Source organism: Jaculus jaculus, chromosome 13 (genome assembly GCF_020740685.1).
Source record: "Jaculus jaculus isolate mJacJac1 chromosome 13, mJacJac1.mat.Y.cur, whole genome shotgun sequence".
In the NCBI taxonomy this organism is placed as follows: Eukaryota; Metazoa; Chordata; class Mammalia; order Rodentia; family Dipodidae; genus Jaculus; species Jaculus jaculus.
The window spans coordinates 87,402,055-87,426,273 of NC_059114.1; the positions used below are offsets into that span (position 1 = coordinate 87,402,055).

At 43.3% G+C, this 24,219-nt stretch overlaps 1 protein-coding gene across 1 annotated transcript in view; it reads right to left on the minus strand.

Moving 5' to 3' along the window:
• The window catches only part of Fbxl7 (F-box and leucine rich repeat protein 7), a 394,580-nt gene that overhangs the window by 269,575 nt on the left and 100,786 nt on the right, over positions 1–24,219 (minus strand). Inside the window, exon 2 of the mRNA XM_004652536.2 lies at positions 13,247–13,336. Within this exon, the coding sequence (XP_004652593.1) occupies positions 13,247–13,336 (90 nt within the window). The remainder of the gene's footprint in view (positions 1–13,246; positions 13,337–24,219) is intronic.

The following is a 24,219-nucleotide window of genomic DNA, read 5'->3' on the forward strand; positions in this document are numbered from 1 at the left end:
AGAGAAGACAAACAAACAATCTCAAAAATCTGCCCTGATGGGCTGGAGAGATGGCTTAGTGGTTAAGCGCTTGCCTGTGAAGCCTAAGGACCCCGGTTAGAGGCTCGGTTCCCCAGGTCCCACGTTAGCCAGATGCACAAGGGGGCGCACGCGTCTGGAGTTCGTTTGCAGAGGCTGGAAGCCCTGGCGCGCCCATTCTCTCTCTCTCCCTCTCTCTGTCTTTCTCTCTGTGTCTGTCACTCTCAAATAAATAAATAAAAAATGAACAAAAATATTTTTTAAAAGAAATCTGCCCTGATTTCTACAGGAAATCCAAACTACCAGATGTTTTGTGAATTTAGTGAGTTTTAAAGATTTTCAAAGACACAAGGTGTCATTCCAGGACTATGTTGTGGGGAAAAACAATCTCTAGGTACATCAGTACGTCTAATCTATCCCCCAAGATAGACTCCTTTAACCCTTATGGCACTAAATTCTCTCTCCTGTGCAGAGCAATGTAGTTTTTCTGTAGCCCAGACATAAAAATTCATATATGTAACACTGTTACATAGAACAACCAATGGTCTGTACCATACCTGGTAATCCACTAGTGATTAGATATGGCAGAAAGTTTCTTGGTGGCATTTACAAGTGTTTATCACGTTGCTATCTAAGGACCATAGACTGCATTCTTTGTAACAATGCTTCTCTTGTTTCTAAAGGATTCACAAATAATTCCTAAACGATTTGTATGCTATTCCTTCTTTAATGTGGACTCCTAAAAGGTTTTTAAAGTGTATTGGATATAAAATGACACCTTTTACAATAAAACTTCTTTTCTCGCCTGAGTTGTTAATTGGTCTAATAGCCTTGAGATATTAGTGGCTTCCTGAGGAAGAGGGTTTACCCACAGAAAGTTATTTCCTAGGCAGAGGAAGTAAACAGACAATGCTAACCCAGTTTTTAAGGTCAGCCAGTATCCACAACTCCAACAGGCCAATGTTTCCAATGTCAGGTAATTAATTGTAAAACAATGATCCATCATCTCGTCCATGTCTCCTCTCTTTACTGCAGTTGGCTTTTTAGTGTGAAACCTTCCAAGTGCCATAAAAAATGCTCACGGTGAGTGAGGAATGAAGTAGTTTTGCCTATTTCCATCACCACCTGTAGTAGAAAGCACAGGAAGTCTTTGGTGAGCCTACTCAGTGAGGGCAGGCAGGAAGGAATACATTTGGAAGCTTCTGCATTTCCTCAGATGGGCTCAGATGTGGTTCACAAAGCTGTGAGCACCCTGACCCAGCTGGATCCACCTTCCACTTGTCCTCTCCCATTCCACTCACAGCCAGGGCCCAGGCTTCTAGGATGCCTCCCTACCCCTCCCAGAATATATCCAATAGGATGCCTCCCCACCCTCCCAGACTCCTCTCTCTTCTCCTGGAGCGCCCCTTCTTCAGATCCCTGAAGGCCCTGCCCAGAATTGCTAAGTATTTTTTGAATCTCCCCATGGCTCTGGGCATCGTGGGTCTTTGTCATGCAACAGAAATCAAATAGCTAACTGTATACTTATGGAGGACTAGAGGCAAGAAAGGAGACTCAGATAATGCAGGGTACATGCTAAGTCATTCACTTAAACCCATTTTTTCTTTTAATTCCTTCATGAGGGGAAAAAAAAAAAAAAAAAACCCTGAGGGGAGAAATCTTCTGTGTTCTCAGTGTGTGGCCAAAAACTGAAACAGATTTGTACCACTATCACTGACAGAACATATCGAAACTTACACTACATCTATTCATAAGTTCTGATGTAACTTAAGTTGCTGAATTTACTGTGAAATGTTCGGTATGATCCAAAGTCTCTTTATATGCATACTAACTTGTATTTCAGTGAACCAGAGAGTCTACGGCTGAAATACATTGATTACTTAAAAGTGAAATTTTTTGCTTTTTGGTTTTTTATCTTTTGCAAAGGGCAGACTAAAGAGAAGAAACAAACAGGAATGTTTTGACATGAAATTAGGATAAGAAAAATAGAACATACTTTGCCTCCAAAGATTACTTAAAACATTGAGATATGATGGATGCCTCAATTAATGATTATATTAATTTCCTCTGAGAGAGAATGACATCTTAATATTCTGGATCATTCATTCTGGAAGTTGATTTTCTCATGAAATTATGCCTAGTTCTTAAACCTGAAATGAAAGTTAGACCTTTGTTTCTAGGGCTAACATGCCAGTTCTAGAATTCACCACTTAACGAGCTCTCAACTGCTTAAACAAATCATTGGATGCGAATTTGACACCTTATCTTGATAAAATCAGATAAAATGACTCTGTGACATACTGAAATCACCAGAGATAGTTTGTGCAGTGGTTCAAAAGCCACCTCTGTTTTAATTATGTAGCAGCATAAATAGCAAGGGAAACTTTGTCATGAAGCAATGAGCTGCTAATTGAATTAGCAAAACACATTAAGTTTCACCAACTAAAGCATTACAAAGATTGCCTCTGTCATCCAGACAGCTTCATAGATGGTGAAGTATGAAATTTAATTTGAAAGGCAAAACAAATCTACATAATAATCAGCCATCACCTTTCTGGTAACACAGAATAGATGCTCCAAGAGCGCAGTTCTGATTTCTGAGTCTCAAAGTCCCAATCCAATCTTCCGATTTACTCTGATGTCATTTTTTAACTGTTCAAAAAAATTCCTAAGTATCATTATCTTACCTAGGGTTCCACTAATACTCTATGTCATTTTTTTTTTGCTCTAATTTCTCTTATGTTATATAGTTTTGAGTTACATCCAGTTGCAAATAGACTGCTTCAAGGTTTATGCTCTGATATCAGTACTTTCTGCTTGTGGAAATTTCCAACAAAAGAATAACCCCAGGGCTGAGGGAGGCTTAGCAGTTAAGGCACTTACCTGCAAAGCCTAAGGAACCAAGTTCGATTCTCCAGTTCCAACGTAAGCCAGATGCATATGGTGATGCATGCATCTGGAGCTCATTTGCAACCTGGCATACCCATTCTCACTCACTCACTCTCTCTCTCTCTCTCCCTCTCTAGCTCAAATAAATAAATTAAATTATTTTTTTAAAAAAAGAAGAACTCCAGAGCTCCATTTAAAGTGAAAACCAATAGCCAGGCATGATGGCACATACCTTTAATCTCAGCTCTTGGAAAGCTGAAGTAGGAGGATCAGAATGAATTTGAGGTGATGCTTGCCTTATAAAAAACAAGTGAAATAACTATTTAATTCTTTCATGTTAAATATATCTTGGATGACACCATGTCACCTTCAAATATTTGTATTACGTAGTACCATCTGCTCAGGGTACAATAATGGTAACTTGTAAAGTTACCCTTTATTATTTTAGTATAAAAGCTGCCTGGAATATTGAATTTTATTTTCTATAACATAGGACTTAAAGTCAATTCCTGGATGCTTCTAAGGATCACAAAAGTGTTTCATGAAGATGCAATTATGAGTTGGCATTGGACCAGATAATTTCTTATAAAAAGTTTCAGAATAAATTTTGATAAATATTTATAAAAATGGTTGTCATGAAATACTCAGGGACTACTACAGATAGATAAGGAATATGAGACAGAAGGAAAAATGGGAAACAAAGTGATAGCATTTAAGAATGAAGATGTAAACAGAACACAATATATGAATTCACGAAATGTCACAGTGAACACCATTAATATGTAAAGTTAACATGCATTGGCAACTATAATTTTTAAAAAGAGGCTCTCAGTAGTCTTTCATGATGATGACTAATTATAAAGCAAACATGAAGTGTTAATTTTAGAAACTGAGGCTCATACTCCAAGTTTGTTACTTCCTAGTTGATATGACATAGGCCCACACTTCTCTTCCTGGTTCCTGTTTTCATTTTTCCAAAGGGAAAAAAAATCTATGCCTATTTCTCAAGAGATATATGATGAAAAAACATCAAAGCAGTAGTAAAAGCTTGAAATAAGTGTCACAAAAAGGCATGTGTTAAAAAGGGGGGAGTAGGGAAAATAATCAACATTTCTTGAGTAAGAAACATCTTTTCTTACTAGATGATTCCTGTTAGGTTGTTGTTGTTGTTGTTGTTGTTGTTGTTGTTATTATTATTATTATTATTATTATTATTATTATTTAGTCTGTTTTTGAGAATACACTCAGAAAGAAGACAATATAAGGCAAAAGACCTGAATAAAAATAAAGCTACAGGGCTGGAGAGATGGCTTAGCGGTTAAGCGCTTGCCTGTGAAGCCTAAGGATCCCGGTTCGAGGCTCAGTTCCCCAGGTCCCACGTTAGCCAGATGCACAAGGGGGCGCACACATCTGGAGTTCGTTTGCAGAGGCTGGAAGCCCTGGCGCACCCATTCTCTCTTTCTCCCTCTATCTGTCTTTCTCTCTGTGTCTGTCGCTCTCAAATAAATAAAAAATTAAATAAATAAATAAATAAAGCTACATGCCTCAATGTTTTCATAGTGACTACTTAGAATGGGGCTAATTTGGGCAATGTAAAAATGTAAATCCTCATTGACTATATAAATAAACTGGTGATTCTAGGTCCGTGGGAAAGAATATTACTACAAATTTATGTCAATTTAATTCATATCCTCCAAGGAAAGATCTGAAATGGTCATTTCAGAGGAGTCTTTAAAGGTGTTCATTTAAGAGACAATTTCAGAAAGCAGTACAATGAGAGTCAACCGACAGCATATTGTGAAATCACGAGCTGATATCGATTTAGTGGTACACTAGTCTGCTCAAACAGATCAGGACCATCCAATCTTTTGGAGCAGACCCTGTTCTCTATAAATAATGTTATCTATTTGGTTTCAATAACTGTCTCAAAATCTCCCACATAGCCTGCCTCAGCCCAGCAGGCAACAAATCCAGAATATATAGCCAGAAACTGAGTGGACAATCCCCACCACACACACACACATCACCCATGTGCAGAAAACCATGGCTTTATTTTTTTGTATTTTACTTAATTATTTGTTATTTTATTTGAGAGAGACAGAAACAGAGAAGGCGAAATAATGTGTGTGCCGGGGCCTTCAACAGCTATAAACGAACTCCAGATGCATGTACCATATTGTGCATCTGGCTTAACGTGGGACCTGGGGAATTGAACCTGAGTCCTTTGGCTTTGCAGGCAAAGTCTTAACCGCTAGGCTGTCTCTTCAGCCTGAAAACCAGGGCTTTGAAAAGGCTCTTGTTCTTTTTTGTTCTAATTTCTTCAGCACCTGCCTAAACAGCACTGCATCAGACCCCTGCCTGACACTTAGTTGGGATGTGTAATCTCCAGCAAATCTCATTTCATTTCTCAGTGTCACAGGCATTTCTTTGTAAAATGAATGTGCTAGATCAGAAAGTTGGTAATTACTTTTGCAGTTCAGAAACCCTGTGACTGTGGAGTTGATTGCCCTGATAGCCCAATCTAGAAATGAGCCATCACACCCAGAATGTGGGCTGCACTAAAGAACAGTATCTGGTCTTGGGTATGTTTAAACAACAGCTGGGCGAAACCAACTCCTCGTCATCCAGTGAAATTTGACCTTGGATAAGACTTTATCATTGAAGACAGCATAGCACAAGGTCACAGGTCATGGAGGCACCATGCTGGAACTGAGGGGAAACCAGTTCCTTCCTGACTAACCCTCATAGTACTGGAAAGTGCTGTGGCAGCCACTGGGGAAAAAGTCACCAACATCACGAACAAACAGGAAAGCCTGCAAGACGCAAAAACCGGCCATCAATGGCACACCACCTAGGAGGGTAACCAACCACTCTTGAACTGTAAAAGAGACCTGCTCAGCGGGACAGAACCCATACCTGGTACCATGCACCAAGTCACAGTCTCATGGATAGGAAACGCATAGACTCAGGGAGAACCTCCACTGCTCTTTGGCTAATAAGAATGGGGACACACATCAAAAAGATCCAAATAACCATACTGTTGCAGTTAACTTCCTGTTACCAGTGACAATACGTAAATAAATTTAAAATACACCCCACCAGCTTGTGGGGGGTATTTTGGCTTACAGACTTGAGGGGAAGCTCCATAATGGCAGGGGAAACGATGGCATGAGCAGAGGGTGGGCATCACCTCCTGGCCAATATCAGATAGACAATCACAACAGGAGAGTGTGCCAAACATTGGCAAGGGGAAGCTGGCTATAACACCCATAAGCCTGCCACCAACAATTCTGCCCCTAGGAGCCTCCCATTCCCAATCTCCCTCCAGCTGGGGACGTAGCATTCAGAAGAAATAAGTTTATGGGAGACATATGAATCAAACCATCACAACCACCCTGGCCCTTATAAGCCCACGACCATACACGACGTAAAATACAATGCTCCAGTCCAACTTTAAAAGACCCCACAGTTATCAATCCAAGTGCTGTTCAAACATCCCCAGAGTCCAATCCAAGTTCTCTTACCTGAGCTGTAATATAAAAATAATAATAATACTGGCACAAAATAAACAGATTTTGTAAAAATATTTTTGTTCATTTTTATTTATTTATTTGAGAGTGACAGAGAGAGAGGGAGAGAAAGAGATAGATAGAGAGGGAATGGGCGCGCCAGGGCTTCCAGCTATTGCAAATGAACTCCAGATGCATGTGCCCTCTTGTGCATCTGGCTAATGTGGGTCCTGGGGAATCGAGCCTCGAACCGGGGTCCTTAGGCTTCACACGCAAGCGCTTAACCACTAAGCCATCTCTCCAGCCCTAAACAGATTGTTTTTGTTGTTGCAGTTAGCTTCCCTTTGCTGACCAAGAGTAGTTTGTGAGAGGAAAGGGTTTGTTTTGGCTGACGGACTCAAGGGGAAGCTCCATGATGGCATGAACAAGAGGCCGGTCATCATCTCCTGGCCAACATCAGGTGGGCAACGCAACAGGACACTGTGCCAAACACTGGCAAGGGGAAGCTGGCTGTAACACTTATAAGCCCGCCCCAACAATACACTGCCTCCAGGAGGCTCCCATTCCCAAATTGCCACCAGTTGGGGGCCTAGCATTCAGAGCACATGAGTTTATGGGGCACACCTACATCAAACCATATATGCTCACCCCCTCCATCCAAGCTGCCCACGCTTTTGGTTGGAGAATCTGTTTTATCTTACAGATGGCAGAGAATATTGAGGAGATCCAGGATCCATCAGCCAAACAAGAAAAGATAGCCAGCTGGCTACCGTGAGAGAGGCCACCTCTACCACGGCTGGCAGCATGCAGGAGCCACTGCAGAGGAAGCGGAGACAAGAGGACTCAAGTCCTCCCCCCAGTTCCAGGGAGACGGAAACAGATACTGTGGCCACTCAAATCTTATCAAAACAGAAATCCAGAGGCTACAGAGAATTCCACACTCAATCAGATTTCTAACATGTCCACCAAGGCTCACGAGCATTGTGGAAGAAAGGGGAAGAGAGACTCTAATAGCCACAGGGAGGGTAGGATTAACCTGAGCCATGATCCACACACACACATGCACACACACGCATGCACACACACGCATGCACACACACGCATGCACGCACGCACCTCTCCCAACACAGAGACTGACTGAGGCCTCCTGAGCCTCACAGTGAACACCCGTAACCCCGCTAAGGAGTACCCTCAGTGGAGTGAGGGCAAGGAGTATAGCCTTTAAAACAAAAGTAAAATGAAAAAAGAAATGAATAGATTTGACCTTTGAACTAACTGCCTGATGATCCCCCAGTGAAAGAGCAGGCACAGCCAGGGAGATGTCATGCTGAAAAGCACACCTTTAGGGAGATTGGTCTATGAAAGGGGTCGAGTGGGGTTTGCTTCTCCCAGGGTGCTTCATGAGGTCTCCCCATCCGCTGACTCCGCTCAAGACTGACTGTGGCGTGCTCCGTTCAAGCAACATGCTACAGGCGACTTTCACTGATGACGATCAAAGGCCATGCTTTCCAGGAGAGAACATCCGAAAGAATGGCCAAGACAGAAAATAAATAAAATAAATAAAAGTAGAAGAGAAAGAATAGCATACAACTGGAAAGAATTAAGCTGTGTCTTACAAGGTTGGAATGCAGATTATGCTGGGAGAAATGGAAAATTTCCAGCTTTCTACACTTGAACCTAAACCCCCTACAGGGTCAGGAAATCAGAAACTTAAACTGTCACAAGACATATAATGGGCTGTAAAAAAAAAAAAAAACGCCTGCACCATTTATCAGAGAGAAAGCCAAGCCCGCTGCCAATGCCTCAAAACAGGCATGCTTTAGAGACAAAGTGAGGGTGCACAAAATTCGCACCACACTGCAGAGCAGAAACTCCTTGTGGGTCAGAAAAACCATTCTCAGTTGTGTGGTAATGCCTTGGCTCTGTGTGTGTGTGTGTGTGTGTGAGTGTGTGTGTGTGTCTGTGTGTGTGTTAATTTCCATTGTCAACGTAATCACATCTGAAATCAGACAAGAGAAGAGCATTGGGTGGGTCTCTGCAATTGTTTCCAGGAAGCACTGATGGAGGGACGCCGTCTCTCCCCCAGGGTGGGCGGCCCAGTGGCTGGCTACCATTGCTGCTTGCTGTGTGTGCATCTACCCGGTCGCTGCTGCCTTTCGCAAGCATGAGAAGATGGCTTCATCAGCCTTCCAATGTGGACCCAAGACCAGCAGCTCTCCATGAATCTTTCAGTGCCAGGTTAGGACTGCTGAGGCATCCAACCTTGTGGACTGAGCAGCTACTGGCTTCCCAGACTCTGCAACTTGCAGACAACCCCTGTTGGACTGCTCATCTCAAATTGTGTAGGCCAATAGAATAACTCTCTTGTATCATATATATTCAATCTATCAGTTCCATTCCTCTAGAGAACTTGCAAACACACACACACACACACACACAGAGAGAGAGAGAGAGAGAGAGAGAGAAGGACAGGGAGAGACATAAATTTTCTTATGGTTTAAAACCAAGTACAGGGCTGGATAGATGGCTTAGCACTTAAGCGCTTGCCTGTGAAGGCCTAAGGACCCCAGTTCGAGGCTTGATTCCCCGGGACCCACGTTAGCCAGATGCACAAGGGGGAGCATGCGTCTGGGTTCGTTTTCAGTGGCTGGAAGCCCTGGCGCGCCCATTCTCTCTCTCTCTCTCTCTCTCTCTCTCACTGTCACTCTCAAATAAATAAAAATGAGCAAAAAAATTTAAAATAAATAAAATAAAATAAAATAAAACCAAGTACATATACCACCTTTGCTCACCTTGCATAGCAGAATAGCTTATTACCTAGTATGATTTATCTGGAACACTGGATAGACAAAGGGACAGAAATGGTTAGCAAAGTAAACACAGTAGGTAAAGAGAAAATACATCACCATTATCTTGGAAAGGAAAATGCATAAAATCTTAGCTGAAGTTACAGACTATTTGGGAAAAGCAAAGAATAAATGTTTGGACAACCCAAGACACCATAACGGTTGGTGACTTTCAGAACTTCACAGGCGAACGCTCACAGTGACAAGTCAGCTCTAGGCAGGCCCTGCACCCTGGCTGAAAACCCCAGGCCAGTTCTGTCCTAGAGCCAAGGAGGCTGGGAAGACAGCCACAGCCACGCTGTACCTCCAGATCAGGTCTTCTCCCCAACAGTCCCAGTCCCCATCGAAGCTCACAGGCAGCATGTCCCAATCACTGTCAGCTAGTTTGAGATGGAAGCCGGAAGAAGGGGACTGCTCCAAGGTTGCGAGCCTGGCCGCCGCTATTTGCTCAACTCACGAAGTTGGGTGAGCTTCCCCAATATTCACTCTTCGGGCATCAGCATCTCCTGGGTGATTTACCTTCTGCCCACTTACGTCAAATCCAAACCCAAGTGAATCACGTGTCTGAATGCCCTTCTCGTTCCTACACACCATGTCCTCAATTTATTAACCAGCACACAGTACATAATGATGTCCGTGTTTTCTAATAAGGAGCGCAGTCTCCACCAGGAGCTGTCTGGTAGACATCAGACCCCGGTGCACGCAGCGACACAGACCTCATCATGAACAACAGCAACCAGGTCTAAGAGCCAGTGTGATCTCCCCCCGTACATCCCATCAGGGGAACTTAGTACTACACCAAAGGTTTGCAACCTAACTATCACGCTTTCCAAACCCTATGGGTCGGGGGAGGACCGTTATTCTTCACAATACATACTGTCTTACAAATCATCAGTGCTCAGATCTTTAAACTGAGAACCGTGCCCAGGCTCCTTGAAGGCATCTTTAATAAAAGCAGAGTCAGAAAAACATGATAGGATCCTGGGACTGAACAGAATCACCATTGTCCAGCACCTTCTGGAAAGCCAGGTCCATGCTCCTCAGCCAGCCCTGGCTTAATATCAAAGGTTAAACAGCTCTTCAAAATGAATCAGAGATGCGCTTTTAAATGTGCCTCCCCACACACAGGCTACATAAGAAGTCACTGTTTACCTTTGCTTCCTCTGCAGTGGAGAGGAAAGGGAGGATGTTTCCAGAAGGAAGCGCTTCGCACAGCACCCAGGAAATCTGCCCTGTGGTCTGAGACAGTCTCATCACGAGAAGCAGACTGAGGCCCTGTCATGTACGTGTGAGGAAAACCAACCTGGATTATTCACCATCTAGTATGAAAGCAGCACTCCTCAGATACATTTGCACAGAACAAATGCCCGGGCTGAATGTATTTATTTTTATTTACTGATTGATTGATTTTGAGAGACACACAGAGGGAATGGGCACACCAGGGCCTTCGGCCACTGTGAACGAACTCCAGACACAAGTGCCACCGTGTGCGCATGTGTGACATTGCGAACTTGCGTCACTGTGTGTCTGGCTTCTGTGGAACCCGGAGATTTGAACATGGGTCCTTAGGCTTCATAGGAAAGTGCCTTAACCACTAAGCCATCTCTCCAGCCCTGAATTTATTTTTCAATAATTTTAATTTTAATGGACCAGAAACCTACAACATGTAGCAAAGGTTAACACGTTGCTTGCACATTTTTCAGTGAAGCAAAGAAATGGACAGCAGTCTTCCCAGGAACAAGGTTCTTCTCCTCAAGATCTGAAAAGAACTTCCATGATAATTTAAACCAATTGGTAAAAAGATTTTTTTTTCATATGAACTTCAATTCTTTTCTGGTATTCTACTCCACCAATTCTATTCTCACAGTGATGGTGAATACGTGTGACTGATGTGTAAAACTGCCTGGGCCTGCTCTACTTCCAAAGGGAAGGGCAAAAGGGCTATGAAGCTGAAGATACCTTGGGGGTTATTTCTTTTATTTTTAAGCATAAAGAAAACAGCATTGTAATTGCATGACACCCTAAAGTGTCTTGCCTCAACTTCTGTGACAAATTCCATAGAGTTTTATATTTTCTTTTTTTGTCATTTTTTGTTTATTTTTATTTATTTATTTGAGAGCAACAGAGAGAGAGAGAAAGAGGCAGAGAGAGAATGGGTGTGCCAGGGCCTCCAGCCACAGCAAACGAACTCCAGATGCATGTGCCCCCTTGTACATCTGGCTAATGTGGGTTCTGGAGAATCGAGCCTTGAACCGGGGTCCTTAGGCTTCACAGGCAGACGCTTAACCACTAAGCCATATCTCCAGCCCTGTATTTTCTATTTTGTAAAAGGAACAGAAGAATGAGAAAACAAGACAGATACATAGAGATTATTCAAATTATTAACTTCCTGCTTTTGCAGACATGACTTAGACAAGAGTAACTGTCACATACTAGAAGAAAGAAGATTACCTCCCAAGATGATTTCTGCCTGGAAAGGGTCACACTGAATATAAAGAAGTGGTTTCCATTCCAGCTACTAAGAACAGAGCTCTCCAGTGCAAATGTCCACAATCAATTAACCAGGCTTACACACTACATCAACTGAATTTCAAGGACGGCCTAACACCCATGTTTACCTTAGCTGGCAGGCAGAAAATTAAAATGGGATCATTGATGTGCTGGGCTGGGCTGTGCTAGAAAAGCAAGCCAATCTGTCTGCCTTACAATGCAGGTGATGTGCCGGAGACAATGATAAGACTATGGAACCCAGAAAAATTGAGTCCAGGTATAAACACAGCTATCTATGCACTGGTCTGGGGATCCTTAACCCAGAAATCATTCTATGCTCCTGGAAACACATCTGCACATGTGGAAGAAAAAATAAGTCAATATCACCGTTAGCGTGTAGACAGTCACAGGCAAGGAAAAATCAAAGAACTCTCAGGACCGACTCCAGCCTTGAACATGCTTCCCAGGGGTACGAAGTCTCAGAAACAGAAACTGGACATGTGCTGCCTTGGGCCCCTGCACATTTAGGAAAGCAAGCTCTATAGTCTGTCATGAAACCCAGTTGACATTACAAACACAGCTTTCATTATAAATGGCACCAATGACCTTCACTGGATAATTTAGTTTAGAAAGCACTCTTTTCCAGAAAGGAAATCATTTAATTGTGCTTAACATTCAAGGAAAATAATTGGGTCAACTTTCCACTAAATACCATGAAAACACTTCTTCAACACAATCAAATAATAATTCAAGACTTCTCAGTTGGGAAGCTGTTGAATTCCAGCATGTATTTCTGCAAATACAGCAGTTAATTTCTTCCCCGGCATTCTCAATTAGACCAAACTGTGTGTTAAAAGGGATATTACAGTTTCCAAACAGTTATGATTAAAGCAGGTCCTACAAGTTACGTGACTGTGACCTTCCTGTCAGCACCGTGCTGAATTCGATGTCTATGATTTTCCACATTCTTGTTGCAACTTTCAACAGTAGCAGCAGGGTTTTACAACCATACTCTTTGCCACACTGCAACACAGATATGTGGCATCATTGTGGCTTCTCCCAAGCCAGCCCATCTCAATTTCACAAACAATGACACTTGACTTAAAATCTAGACACTTAGCCAGGCGAGGTGGCGAACGCCTTTAATCCCAGCACTCGGGGGGCAGAGGTAGGAGGATAGCCATGAGTTCAAGGCCACCCTAAGAATATAGAGTGAATTCCAGGTCAGCCTGAGCTAGAGTGAGACCCTTCTTCAAAAGACAAAACAAACAAAGCAAAATATCTAGACACTTCAATCCCACCAAGCCAACTTTACTGGACAGTAACAGCAGTGTGGCTGAACAGACTTGAGACATCCTCTGCCTTCTCTGTTTTAATAGTCCCAAGTGCTCTCACTCAGTGGAACAGAATGGAAACACCCACATGTTCTTTGTCTTCCAACAACAGGCAGCTTTGTGAAGAGAAGGCAGGAGATAATGAAGACCAGATGCCTACCTTCACTGGTAGCCACATTCTTCTGGGCTTTGGTTGGCGTGTGATCTGTACTTGAACTCACGTCGGATGAGATGCTTGAACTGCCTTTGCCTTAAAAAAAAAAAAAAAAAAAAGCTATTGAGTTTTGTAATTTCAGAACTGGACCATGCCTTCCAGTCAAGTCCCATACAAAGCCACATTATCCGCTTCCAAGTAAGGGGCAATAATAGCAAAAGTGGAATTTATTAAAGGATTTTGCCTTATGCATTAAATACCTTTGGGGAAATATGTGGCCCAGGCTACAGCAGAGCCAAAGCCCCCTCGTAACACAGCCCGACTATAAACTCAGGCAGGATTATGAAACATGGTGGAATATGATAACGTAATCTCGTCCTGGCATCAAACATGCGGAGAACAATTCTACTATATTCATTTTATACGTAACCATAAACCATGATTTCTCAGTAAATTACATAACAAATCTCAGAATGAGGCATATCAGAGGAGCAAAATCCTGCTGGCCCCACGTCACTATGGCACTGTGGAAAACAAGGTCCGTGGCTTAATGGGTCTTTCTTTAAAAAGAAAGAAGGAAGGGAAGGAGGGAGGGAGGGAGGGAGGGAGGGAGGGAGGGAGGGAGGGAGGAGGAGAGAGGGAGGGAGGGAGGCAGGGAGACAGGGAGGGAGGGAGGGAGGGAGGCAGGGAGACAGGGAGGGAGGGAGGGAGGCAGGGAGGGAGGGAGGGAGGGAGGGAAGGAAGGAAGGAAGGAAGGAAGGAAGGAAGGAAGGAAGGAAGGAAGGAAGGAAGGAAGGAAGGAAGGAAGGAAGGAAAGAAAGAAGGAAAGAAGGAAAGAAGGAAAGAAGGAAAGAAAGAGAGAGAGAGAGAGAGAGAGAGAGAGAGAGAGAAAGAAAGAAAGAAAGAAAGAAAGAAAGAAAGAAAGAAAGAAAGAGACAGAAAAACCACTCTGGGGATGATTTTCCATTCTATGTGATACTTGGCAATGCCGGTAACCATTTCTGCCGTTACGACCAGGATAGGACTGCTCCTCAACATCTGAAGGGTGGTGCCCTGGGAAGCCACTAAACTTATTAGAACGGCCAAGACAATCCCTCACAAGAAATAACTACCCAGCTTAAATGTCAATAGTGCTGCTGTGGAAAATTCCTGGTCCACGTGATCTTACCTAAGCCCAGGGAAGAGTTGCAGGCCTCTTCCCTTTCACAGCCATATACATTAATGAACAGTCTCCAAAAGCCACGAGAAAATCTGTAAACCACACTCCGCTGCTCAGGAAGGGAAGGACCTGATCATTGGCTCTTGTGGGAAGAAGTCAAGGCTGTCCCATGCCACCTACAAGCTTGTCCCCTCTCTCTGTAACTGGACTTTACTCAACACAATACAGAAAAGTAAGGGGTTGGCCCAGGTGATTAAAGCCCACAAGGAGTTGACTTAATTAAACAAAAGGAATTATCCTGGCTAGAACTGACCTATGGAGGTAAGTGCTTTGATAGGAACTAGAGGAGAAAAACTCTCCTGCTTTCCTGGAAGATCAAGCAGAAGGCTGAGGGATGAGGTTAAGGGAGGGTTATTACACACCGTGGTGAAAAGATTTTTGCCAACAAACAGAATACAGCCCTGGCCACCACTGTGATGGACAATTTGAGACACTTTACACAAAGCAATCAGTTAATCCATGTCCAGTATTGTGACCTATGTGTTACATCATAAATGCAGCTAACTGATGTTACATGCTAGGCTGTGATTTTATTTATTTATTTGTTTGCAAGTACAGAGAGACACAGAGAGAGAATGGGCATACCAGAGCCTCTACCAACTTCAAATGAACTCCAAATGCAGGGGCCACTTTAATTTATTTATTTATTTATTTATTTGAGAGCGACAGACACAGAGAGAAAGACAGATAGAGGGAGAGAGAGAGAATGGGCGCGCCAGGGCTTCCAGCCTCTGCAAACGAACTCCAGACGTGTGCGCCCCCTTGTGCACATGGCTAAGGTGGGACCTGGGGAACCGAGCCTTGAACTGGGGTCCTTAGGCTTCACAGGCAAGCGCTTAACCGCTAAGCCATCTCTCCAGCCCCAGGTGCCACTTTATATATCTGCCTTGCTATTGGGTAGAGGGGACTGATGCCTGGGTCATTAGACTTGGCAGGCAATCAGCTTAAACTGTCTTTCCAGCCCTATGCTGTGAATTTTTAAGCAGTAATAGGAACCTGGTAGAGAAACCCACTAATTATATCAGAGGAGACCTTTCACACCACACGTTGTTACCAAACTCTTCTGTTCAGCTGAGAGGCCCTGCCTTCCCGTAGTCCTCTTTGCCCAGTGATATATGCAGTGGACTGAAATATTTATATTTCCTAAAACTAACGTGTTGATGTCTTTACCACATGGCAGGACATGGTATCAGGAGATGAAGCTCTTGGGAGGCGATTAGAACGTGAGAGCGCATCCCTCGCAAATGAGATTCATGCCTTCCCCAGCCATATGTGAGACCACAGAAGACAGCAAGTGCTCCCCGCAAAGCTGTGGTTCTCAGCAAACACCAGCTACACTGGCACCAACTGTAAGGAATCAGTGTCTTCTGTCCATTAGCCATCTAGTCGGTAGTATTCTATTACAGCAGTCCACGTGGACTTGGCACAGTTGGGTTGAATAGGTTTACAGTCTAAGTCCATACATACGACAAAAGCATAAAGGCTTAGATTCGCTTAAAGAGCTCCGGGGCTCTGTTTGCTGATGTTGAAAGCCGTGGGACAATCCCGCTTCAGGAGGATTATCACCTGGTCAAGTGATCATGGCTGATTGTTCTGAAACAAATCAGCTCCTTGGATGGCCTCTGCCAATATCGTAAACTCTTCTTTTCATATTAGCTAAGTAGATGTGATCTGGCCTTAACTGGCCTTGTGAACTGGAAGGAGTCACTGTTTGTCTACTATGGTAAACTGGGTATCCAGTTAGCACTTTGTCAGGTCGGCCTCTGCCTAGTATCTGTTTATGGACAGCACCTTCATCCCCTGCAGGAGGAGTGTGCATGTCTAGTAAGGAAGGGTAGTTGGACCAAGTGATTCTGCTTGGCTTAAATAGTCAGTGATTCGGTGAGTGCTTTGTAAGACTCTCCTAGCTGGGTAACATAAACACTCCCTTTAATAAGGCAAATAGAAACTTTTGTGTACCAAATAACATATAGACTTAATTTATTTTATTTATTCATTCATTTATTTATTTATTTATTTATTTATTTATTTATTTATTTGACAGAGAGAAAGAGGGAGAGAGAGAGAGAGAAAGAGAGAGAGAATGGGCACACCAGGGCCTCCAGCCACTACAGAGGAACTCCAGAAGTGTGTGCCACCTTGTGCATCTGTCTAACATGGGTCCTGGGGAATCAAACTTGGGTCTTTGCAGGCAAATGCCTTAACCACTAAGCCATCCCTCCAGCCCAACTTAAATTATTTAAATTAGATTATTGCTTAGTGATGTACAAATGGAAAAATATAAATAAATTTCATATGCTCTACCTCTGATTAAACAAAAAAAAGCAAAACAAGCACAAAACAATAAAGCCCAAAACACTCAAATTAATAGCACCAATTTAACATGATAGATGATGGTGTTATTTTGCTGAGATTAACTTGCCTTTCAAAACTTAAATATAACACTGGCTACTAAAGCCAGCATCTCTTGGTTTTGGCATGTCTCTGTCATCCAGATCATATGACAACTCAACCACCACCGTCCTCCACTGAACTCAGTCAGCCATCTCTTACAAGGGAACACATCACCTGACTTTCATTGGGTTGGACTGTATTAGTCACCATTTTACATTTTGTTTGAGTAGTGTGTGCGTGTGTGTGTGTGTGTGTGTGTGTGTGTGCGTGTGTGTGTGCACGTGTGCACGATGATGCAAGAGTGCCAACTCTGAATGTTGCCCCATACATTTTCACAAGTAAACAAACTGAGATGTAGCCTCTGTGAATAATGATGGCTGAGTAAATATAATCTTGCCTCAAAATGTAGATGGCAGCAAGCTTTTATGCAGACTGGAATGGGTGGATTTAAGGGTTTAGAGTCAAGAAGCCTTCAATTGCTGCTTGTTAATCTTAGGCAAATATGTCAACCTTCACTGCTTCCGTTCCCTTGGTTTCCTCACCTTTAAGCGGAGACAGTGCAAGCACCTCGGAGAGACTCAGCATCTTATTATCACGAGGGTCGGATTCTGCATGCCACCGCAGTCTCCTCCTCTGCTTCAACTCTGGAAGCATAGTCAGCTCCCCAGTAAGCTCCCCAGTCTCCTCTTCTGTTTCAACTCTGGAGGCATAGTCAACTCCCCAGTAAATTCAAGTAGGCGGGGATGGGTAGTTAGTAGCAAAGCAAAGCTACAGAAGGAACTCAGAGGCAAAGACAAGGGAGTAAAGAGAAATTTGTGAGAGGAAAGGGGGTTGGGTGGACATGGGTGAGGAAGGCGGTAGGAGGGGATGATCACACAAGTAGGAAAGTTGTCAGTAAACAAGCTTTGAAAGGAGAGTGATGGTAAGACCCTATTGCTGAAGATGCCACGTGCCTCAGAGGCAAAGACACTGAGAAATCAAGGTGTTGCTGAGCAGAAAACCTTCTCCCTGTAGCCCAGCAAACTGAAAGCTGGAGAAAGCTGCACTGTATACAGTCTTATGGGAGACAGCAGTCACCAGCAGTGAAAACAGTGGACAATGGAAACCTCAAATTTGGCCAGACAGACCAAATGTCTGAATGAGTGCAATAGTGGCATGTCTGCTCTGGGGGAAACCAACTTCTCTCTAAATGGACTGAAGGCCCACTCTATGGAAGGGAATACGTGCCTGGTACTGCAAACCTAATCAAAAGCCTATGGCAGGAGAGGTCATGAGCCTTAGGGGTATAAAGCCTGCTCTTGGCTGGATAAATGCATATATTACTCTCACCAAACTGCCCTGAAATCACTATACTTAATGTTCATACTCATATATTAAGGTTACTCTCACTTCTGGTTAGAGAAGCTTCTCTTTTCAGATGGAAATGACCACTGGGATGACCCAAAAGGCAACACAGTGCTGAGAAGAAGTGACGGAGGAGTGTCCAGCACTGAAACATCTCACACCCTCCAAGGCTCAGGGTCCATGGCGGAAGAGGTGGCAGAAAGAATGTAAGAACCAAAGGAAGGCTACCACTCCCTACATATAACTGTCTAGACAGAATTTGGCCCCAATATCCAAGACCTCACAGTGCCTAGCAATACCCACACAAGATCCTCATAATAGGAGAAAAAGATGATGACATCAAATTAAAAGAGAGACTAATGGAGAGAAGGAGGGAAATGATGGAGAGCAGAGTTATGAAAGAGAAAGTGGGGGAGGGGAGGGAAATAACATGGTTTGTTGTTTGTAAGTATGTAAGTTGTCAATAAAAAAAAATAAAGAGAGAAAAAAGCTTTAAAAGGGACTGGAGAGACTGCACAATGGTTAAGTGCTTGCCTGTGGAGTCTAAGGACCTTGGCTCAAGGCTTGATTCCCCAGTACCCAGGTAAACCAGATGCACAAGGTGGCACATGCATCTGGAATTTGCAGTGGCTAGGGGCCCTAGTGCGCCCATTCTCTCTCTTCTTCTCTCTATTTCTCTCTCTCTCTTTCTCTCTGAAATAAATAAATAAAAATGAAATAAAATAAGCTTACAAAGCCTTCATATGTAAATGGAAAATTGTTTCTTCTCTTTCTTAATTCGTAGTACCTAGGTTGTTGTTTCAAAGCGGTTTCTTAAACCATCAGAATTCTCGTTATCATAATTAAACAAGTAAAGGTGTCTTAGAAAACAAAAGAGACAAGCACATGTCTAGAAGTGGATCGGGGGGGGGGGGTCCTCTGCTTTCCAAAGTTCTTGGGAGTCCAAGAAATATCTTGCAGAATCAGTTTACTACAAGAATTCCAGACAGAACACCTCTCATTGTCCATGCAGACTACAGCCACTGACTTCCAACATGAAGCTCCAAGGAGATGTGCAGAACCTGTGGTCCTTGGAAAGAATTTTCCTGCATTCCTCCACTTACATTTTTTCTTATTCACACATCTGACAGTCTGATTTAAGATTAAATAACCATATTAAATATCCACACCAAAGAGATTTTACCCTACCTCAGATTTTCATCAAGGGAGCACTAAGTCATAGTTATATATTGAATTTGCCATCATACTCCTGACTGTTATCTTGACAGAGTTTCTAATCTTCTTTGATCCACAGTTTAAATGTCCAAACATATAGAATAATAATAGTTATCTCAAAGAATGAACTGGCTTAATCTCTGGCCCTAGTGCATATTAGTTTTTGGAAAGAAATTGAATATGTATTGTAAAAAATATATTAGTTATTTCAGGCCAAACAAAGGGGAGCAGTTTAATAGATGACTTCTCAGGAGTTGGAGACCTTCAAGTAGAGAGTAATGAGGGAGAATTCAAGGCATTTTTTTCACATTCCTGTGAGTTTAAAACATTAGATGAGACTTCGACACTTTGTTCTGTGCTGTAAAAACAATGCAAGTAGAGGATGAAAAGAAGGAACAAAAGGGAATAAAATAAGAAGGGAAACTATTTGATCACATTCCCCCCACCTTCAATCTCCCTGATGTTCTAGTTCATGCTTTTGTTACTCCAGTTTCCTGCATTTGCACAAAGTAACCTCTCGGCCAGTGAACAGGTCATAATCCAGACCATATCAATCGAAGAATATGTAGTAGCTGAGCATCTGCTTCACACCAAGGCACAGATATCTCCTGGGTCAGAGTCCCTTCCCCTAAGAAGCTGCTTTTCTAATGGGTTTAACATCCAGTCTCAAGAAAGCCAAGAACACATTTCAGCATTTTCTCCATTACAAAGGGATGAAGTGATGTCATTGTTCACAACCAAGAGTTACTTTAACGTACTGAATTTTGTTCCTCATATATTTTTTCAACTTGTAATAAAATGTGTAGCATGAAATTCTCTATTTCTACCATTTCACGTATGAGGATAAATACCACCATTATCTTCAAAGTGTTTTCGTCAATCCAAACAAGAACTCTTTGGAAGCATTAAGCAGTAATTCTCTAATGCCTCCTTGAATTTGTCCATTAACTTGCTCATGCAAGATACGGCAAGGTAAGTGGAATCACAGAACAGTTTTTCCTTTCATGTGGCTTGTTTCACTTGACATGACGTCTTCATGTTGTTTCTAACATTAGTACTTCATTCTTTTATAACGTTGAATACTAATCCACTAAAGTCATGTGCTTTTTTTTTTATTTATTCACCTATTCCTGAACAACTAAGAACTCTCAAGCCTCACGTCAAATGCTGCAGTGAGGGTGTTGGTTTTATACTGCTCATTTTTTAAAAATATGTTTCATTTATTTGAGAGACGGAAAGAGAGAGAGAGGGAGGGAGAATGGGTGCGCCAGGGCTTCCAGCCACTGCAAACGAAATCAAGATGCATGCACCCCTTGTGCATCTGGCTATCATGGGTCCTGTGTAATCCACCCTGGGTCCTTTGGCTTTGCAGGCATGCGCCTTGTCCATTAAGCCATCCCTCCAGCCCATGGGTTTGAACTTTTGAACATTTAGTGCTTGCTGTTTCCAGCAGAAATCAGCTCCTGAATGCAATGGCTGAGCAGGCAAGCAGAATACACAGCGTCCTTCCGGGAGAGAAAAGACAGCGTCTTCTACCCTAAAGACTTTACTTTTCTCTCCAGACACACTTGCTCCACCATATTTATGGCTGCCTTCAGGACTCCACAATGAATACCAGTCACCCCACTGAGGAGGGACCCCAGTAGGATGGGAGAGTGGTGGGGTGGGGAGGGCATACGATTATAAACATTTCAATTTTTTTTAATTTATTTGCAAGGTGCGTGTGTTATGAGCATGTAAGGACCAGCATATGGTCCAGGGCCAGTTTAGGATAAACAAGTTTTTTTTTGTGAGAGTAAAAAATGCAAAGTCAAAGCTTGTAAGCTAAACTCTGTGTGCAGTGACGTAGTAGAGATTAGCAGATGTGTGTGTGAAACTATTAGATAAGCATTGAAAGGTATAAAAACACCAGCTGCTCAGCAACCATTGTCTCAGTCTTCCCGACACTATGACTGACTGGAAGGCTACTCAGCAGTCCTGACTGAGACCCCAGCGAGTACATCACCGATCCGAATTCATCAGCCCGACACTCAGTCCGAACGCTGTCCGAACGATCATCCGTAAGCTAAAGCACTAGCTTACGCCAGCGGACCGAGACTCGGCTGGAAGCGCAGCGAACCGGAAAAACGTCGCAGCTCGAACCTCGCGTTGTCAGGCCGTAAAACATCGTAAAGCGTCGCAGCTCAAATCTCGTGTTGTCAGGTCGTATACATGTTAGACTCGTTAGAAATATTCTTGTGTTAGTAGCGATGAATATACCTTGGTTATATATTATATTAGCTATAATATTAGTTGTGATAGTTTGGACTTGCTTGTGTGTGACTTTCATCCCAGTAAACTCCTTTGCGAGTACACCAGTGTCTGAGTATCATTGACCTTCGCCGGCAGAATCCTCTCAACCGATCATCTTTGAGAGTGCTCGCGACATGCGTGTGAGAGAGAATGGGCATGCCAGGGCCTCCAGCCACCAAACTCCAGATACATGTGCTACCTTGTGCATTAGATTTTACATAGGGACTAAGGATTCAAACCCAGGTCCTTAGACTTTGTAAGCAAATGACTTAACCTCTAAACCAACTCTCTAACCCCCTCCCAAAATAAAATTTAATTTTAAAAAGATGGGGGGGGAAAAGACAGCCCTGCTACAAGTGTTCCGGGCCATGTCCATGCTACTGTATCCTGGGGTGGGAAGAGAGCTGGAGTTGGGGAGGAATGGAATGTGAAGGAATAAATCCATGGAGTGTTGTATAATCTCTGGGCGGGGCTGGATGGCCAGGGCTGTTGCCCTCAATCAATTCAGGGCAGGCAAAGCAGATGTCACTCAATACTCTGTCTGTCTGTCTATCTATCTATCTATCTATCTATCTATCTATCTATCTATCTATCTAATCTATCTCTATTTGCTTCTCTCTCTCTCATAAATAAATGAATGTATAAAACTTTAAAAAACAGGACACAGAATGTTCTGGATGGGGATAACCCACAGACACTTGAATAATTAAACATGAGAGTCATACAATGAAGTTACTTGTTAAGGTAATGAAGGGATATTCTGAAATAACCCTCTTTTTTCCCCTTTTTACAACTTCATCTTCCATGCCCCTTTAATCCCAGCACTCGGGAGGCAGAAGTAGGAGGATGGCAGTGAGTTCGAGGCCACCCTGAGACTGCATAGTGAATTCCAGGTCAGCCTGGGCTACAGCAAGACCCTGCCTTGAAAAACAAAAAACAAACAAACAAAAATTCATCTTCCTTGACAGGTGGGCACTTAAAGTTCAGAAATAACTTATCCAAGGTCAAAGGAATGGTCAGTATTCAAAATCCTGTCTGGTTCACAAAAGGTCATCACTGTATTTAGCACGACTGATATTTCTTTCCCTGTTTAAGGAATTTTTATTAAGCAAGAATTTCATAATCCAAATTATGTTTCCTTGCTCAGTTACCAATTCTGTTACTTAAAACAGAACAGACATTCTGAGCTCTTCCCCAGTAAAGATTGGCAAAATTAAAGAAAGGAATGCTTTAAATTTTTGATGTTCTTTAAGAGGTAATCAGAGCAGACTAGTTGAAACCAGCATGTCCATCCTGCCCCCTTCATGGTCACCCTGTGAGGGCAGATGGGCAACTTCTCCTCTCACCTCGGCATTCCCAGAGGAAGCGTGGTGCTTGGTATATCCTAAGCACTCTCAGCCATACGTGGTAAGTGGCTTGGAACAAGAATAGGTGGCTGACTACTGGATTCAACGGAGACCTTTTCTTAATCAAACAGCCCTACACCGTGTTTCCTAGTAAATGCCATTCCTTCCTACAGGAACTTGGGAAATCTACACTCTCCCAAGAGTGTTTACACAAGTGCTGTGTTTGGAGCCTGCAGTGCTGAACCTCTGAAATACAGACAGATTCCCAGTGTGGACCATGAGCTGGATGACTTAAAGTAAGAAAAGTTTCTTAACACACAGTTATGAAAGGCACAAATTTGAAAGAGAGGAGTCAAGAGGGTCTGTTCCCCCACGCCCACCACAGGAGCTCTCGGACAATCTTCTGCAGGCTTTCTCCTAGCTCCTGTAGATTGCCAGCACTCCTTGGCATTCCTGGGCTTGGGGCAGAGTCATCCTGATCTCTGCCTCAGCCATGGCATGGCTGGCTGCCATCTGTGGTCTGTCTTCGTAGAAGACAGCAGTCGTAACGAGTCAGGGGCCAGCCTATTCAGTTTGCCCTCACCGTAACCAGCTGCATCTGCAACAACCCTATCTCCAAATAAGGTCCTACTCAGATGTTTCAGAAAAGACAGGAATTGGGGAGGAGAGAGAAAACACAATTCAAGCCAGTAAGTACTCCAACATTGTTTTCCTGCAAAATTAAACAGAAAGCAGAACATCTCACTGCAAGTCTCTCGTGTGAGCACATGCTCAAGTTTCATTGTAGGACAGCATTCTGATGGGTGGAAAGGTGAGATTAGCAAGGAAAATTTAGGGTCTCGTGGAATGCACGCAGACTCTCCCGGCTTGTGCAAAGGCAAGCACTTAGCACACTGAGCTGGATGGTTTCAAGGCGAAAGGGCGGACAATATTTCACTAATGACATCAGGCCAGTGGCTGCTCGCCCACCACTGCCCTTCAGGCAATTCTGCCAGAGTTAACACAGATGCCAGCTGACACAAAGACAGACGCTGCCACCTCCGCTGCTGCCAGATGGCGCTTCGCAGCTGGGGTTGGGAGAGAGTAATGAGAGGGTCAGAACCGCGGACAGGCCAAAGGCCACATGCATTACGGGGAGAATTTCCACTGTAACATTTCTCCCTCAGAAG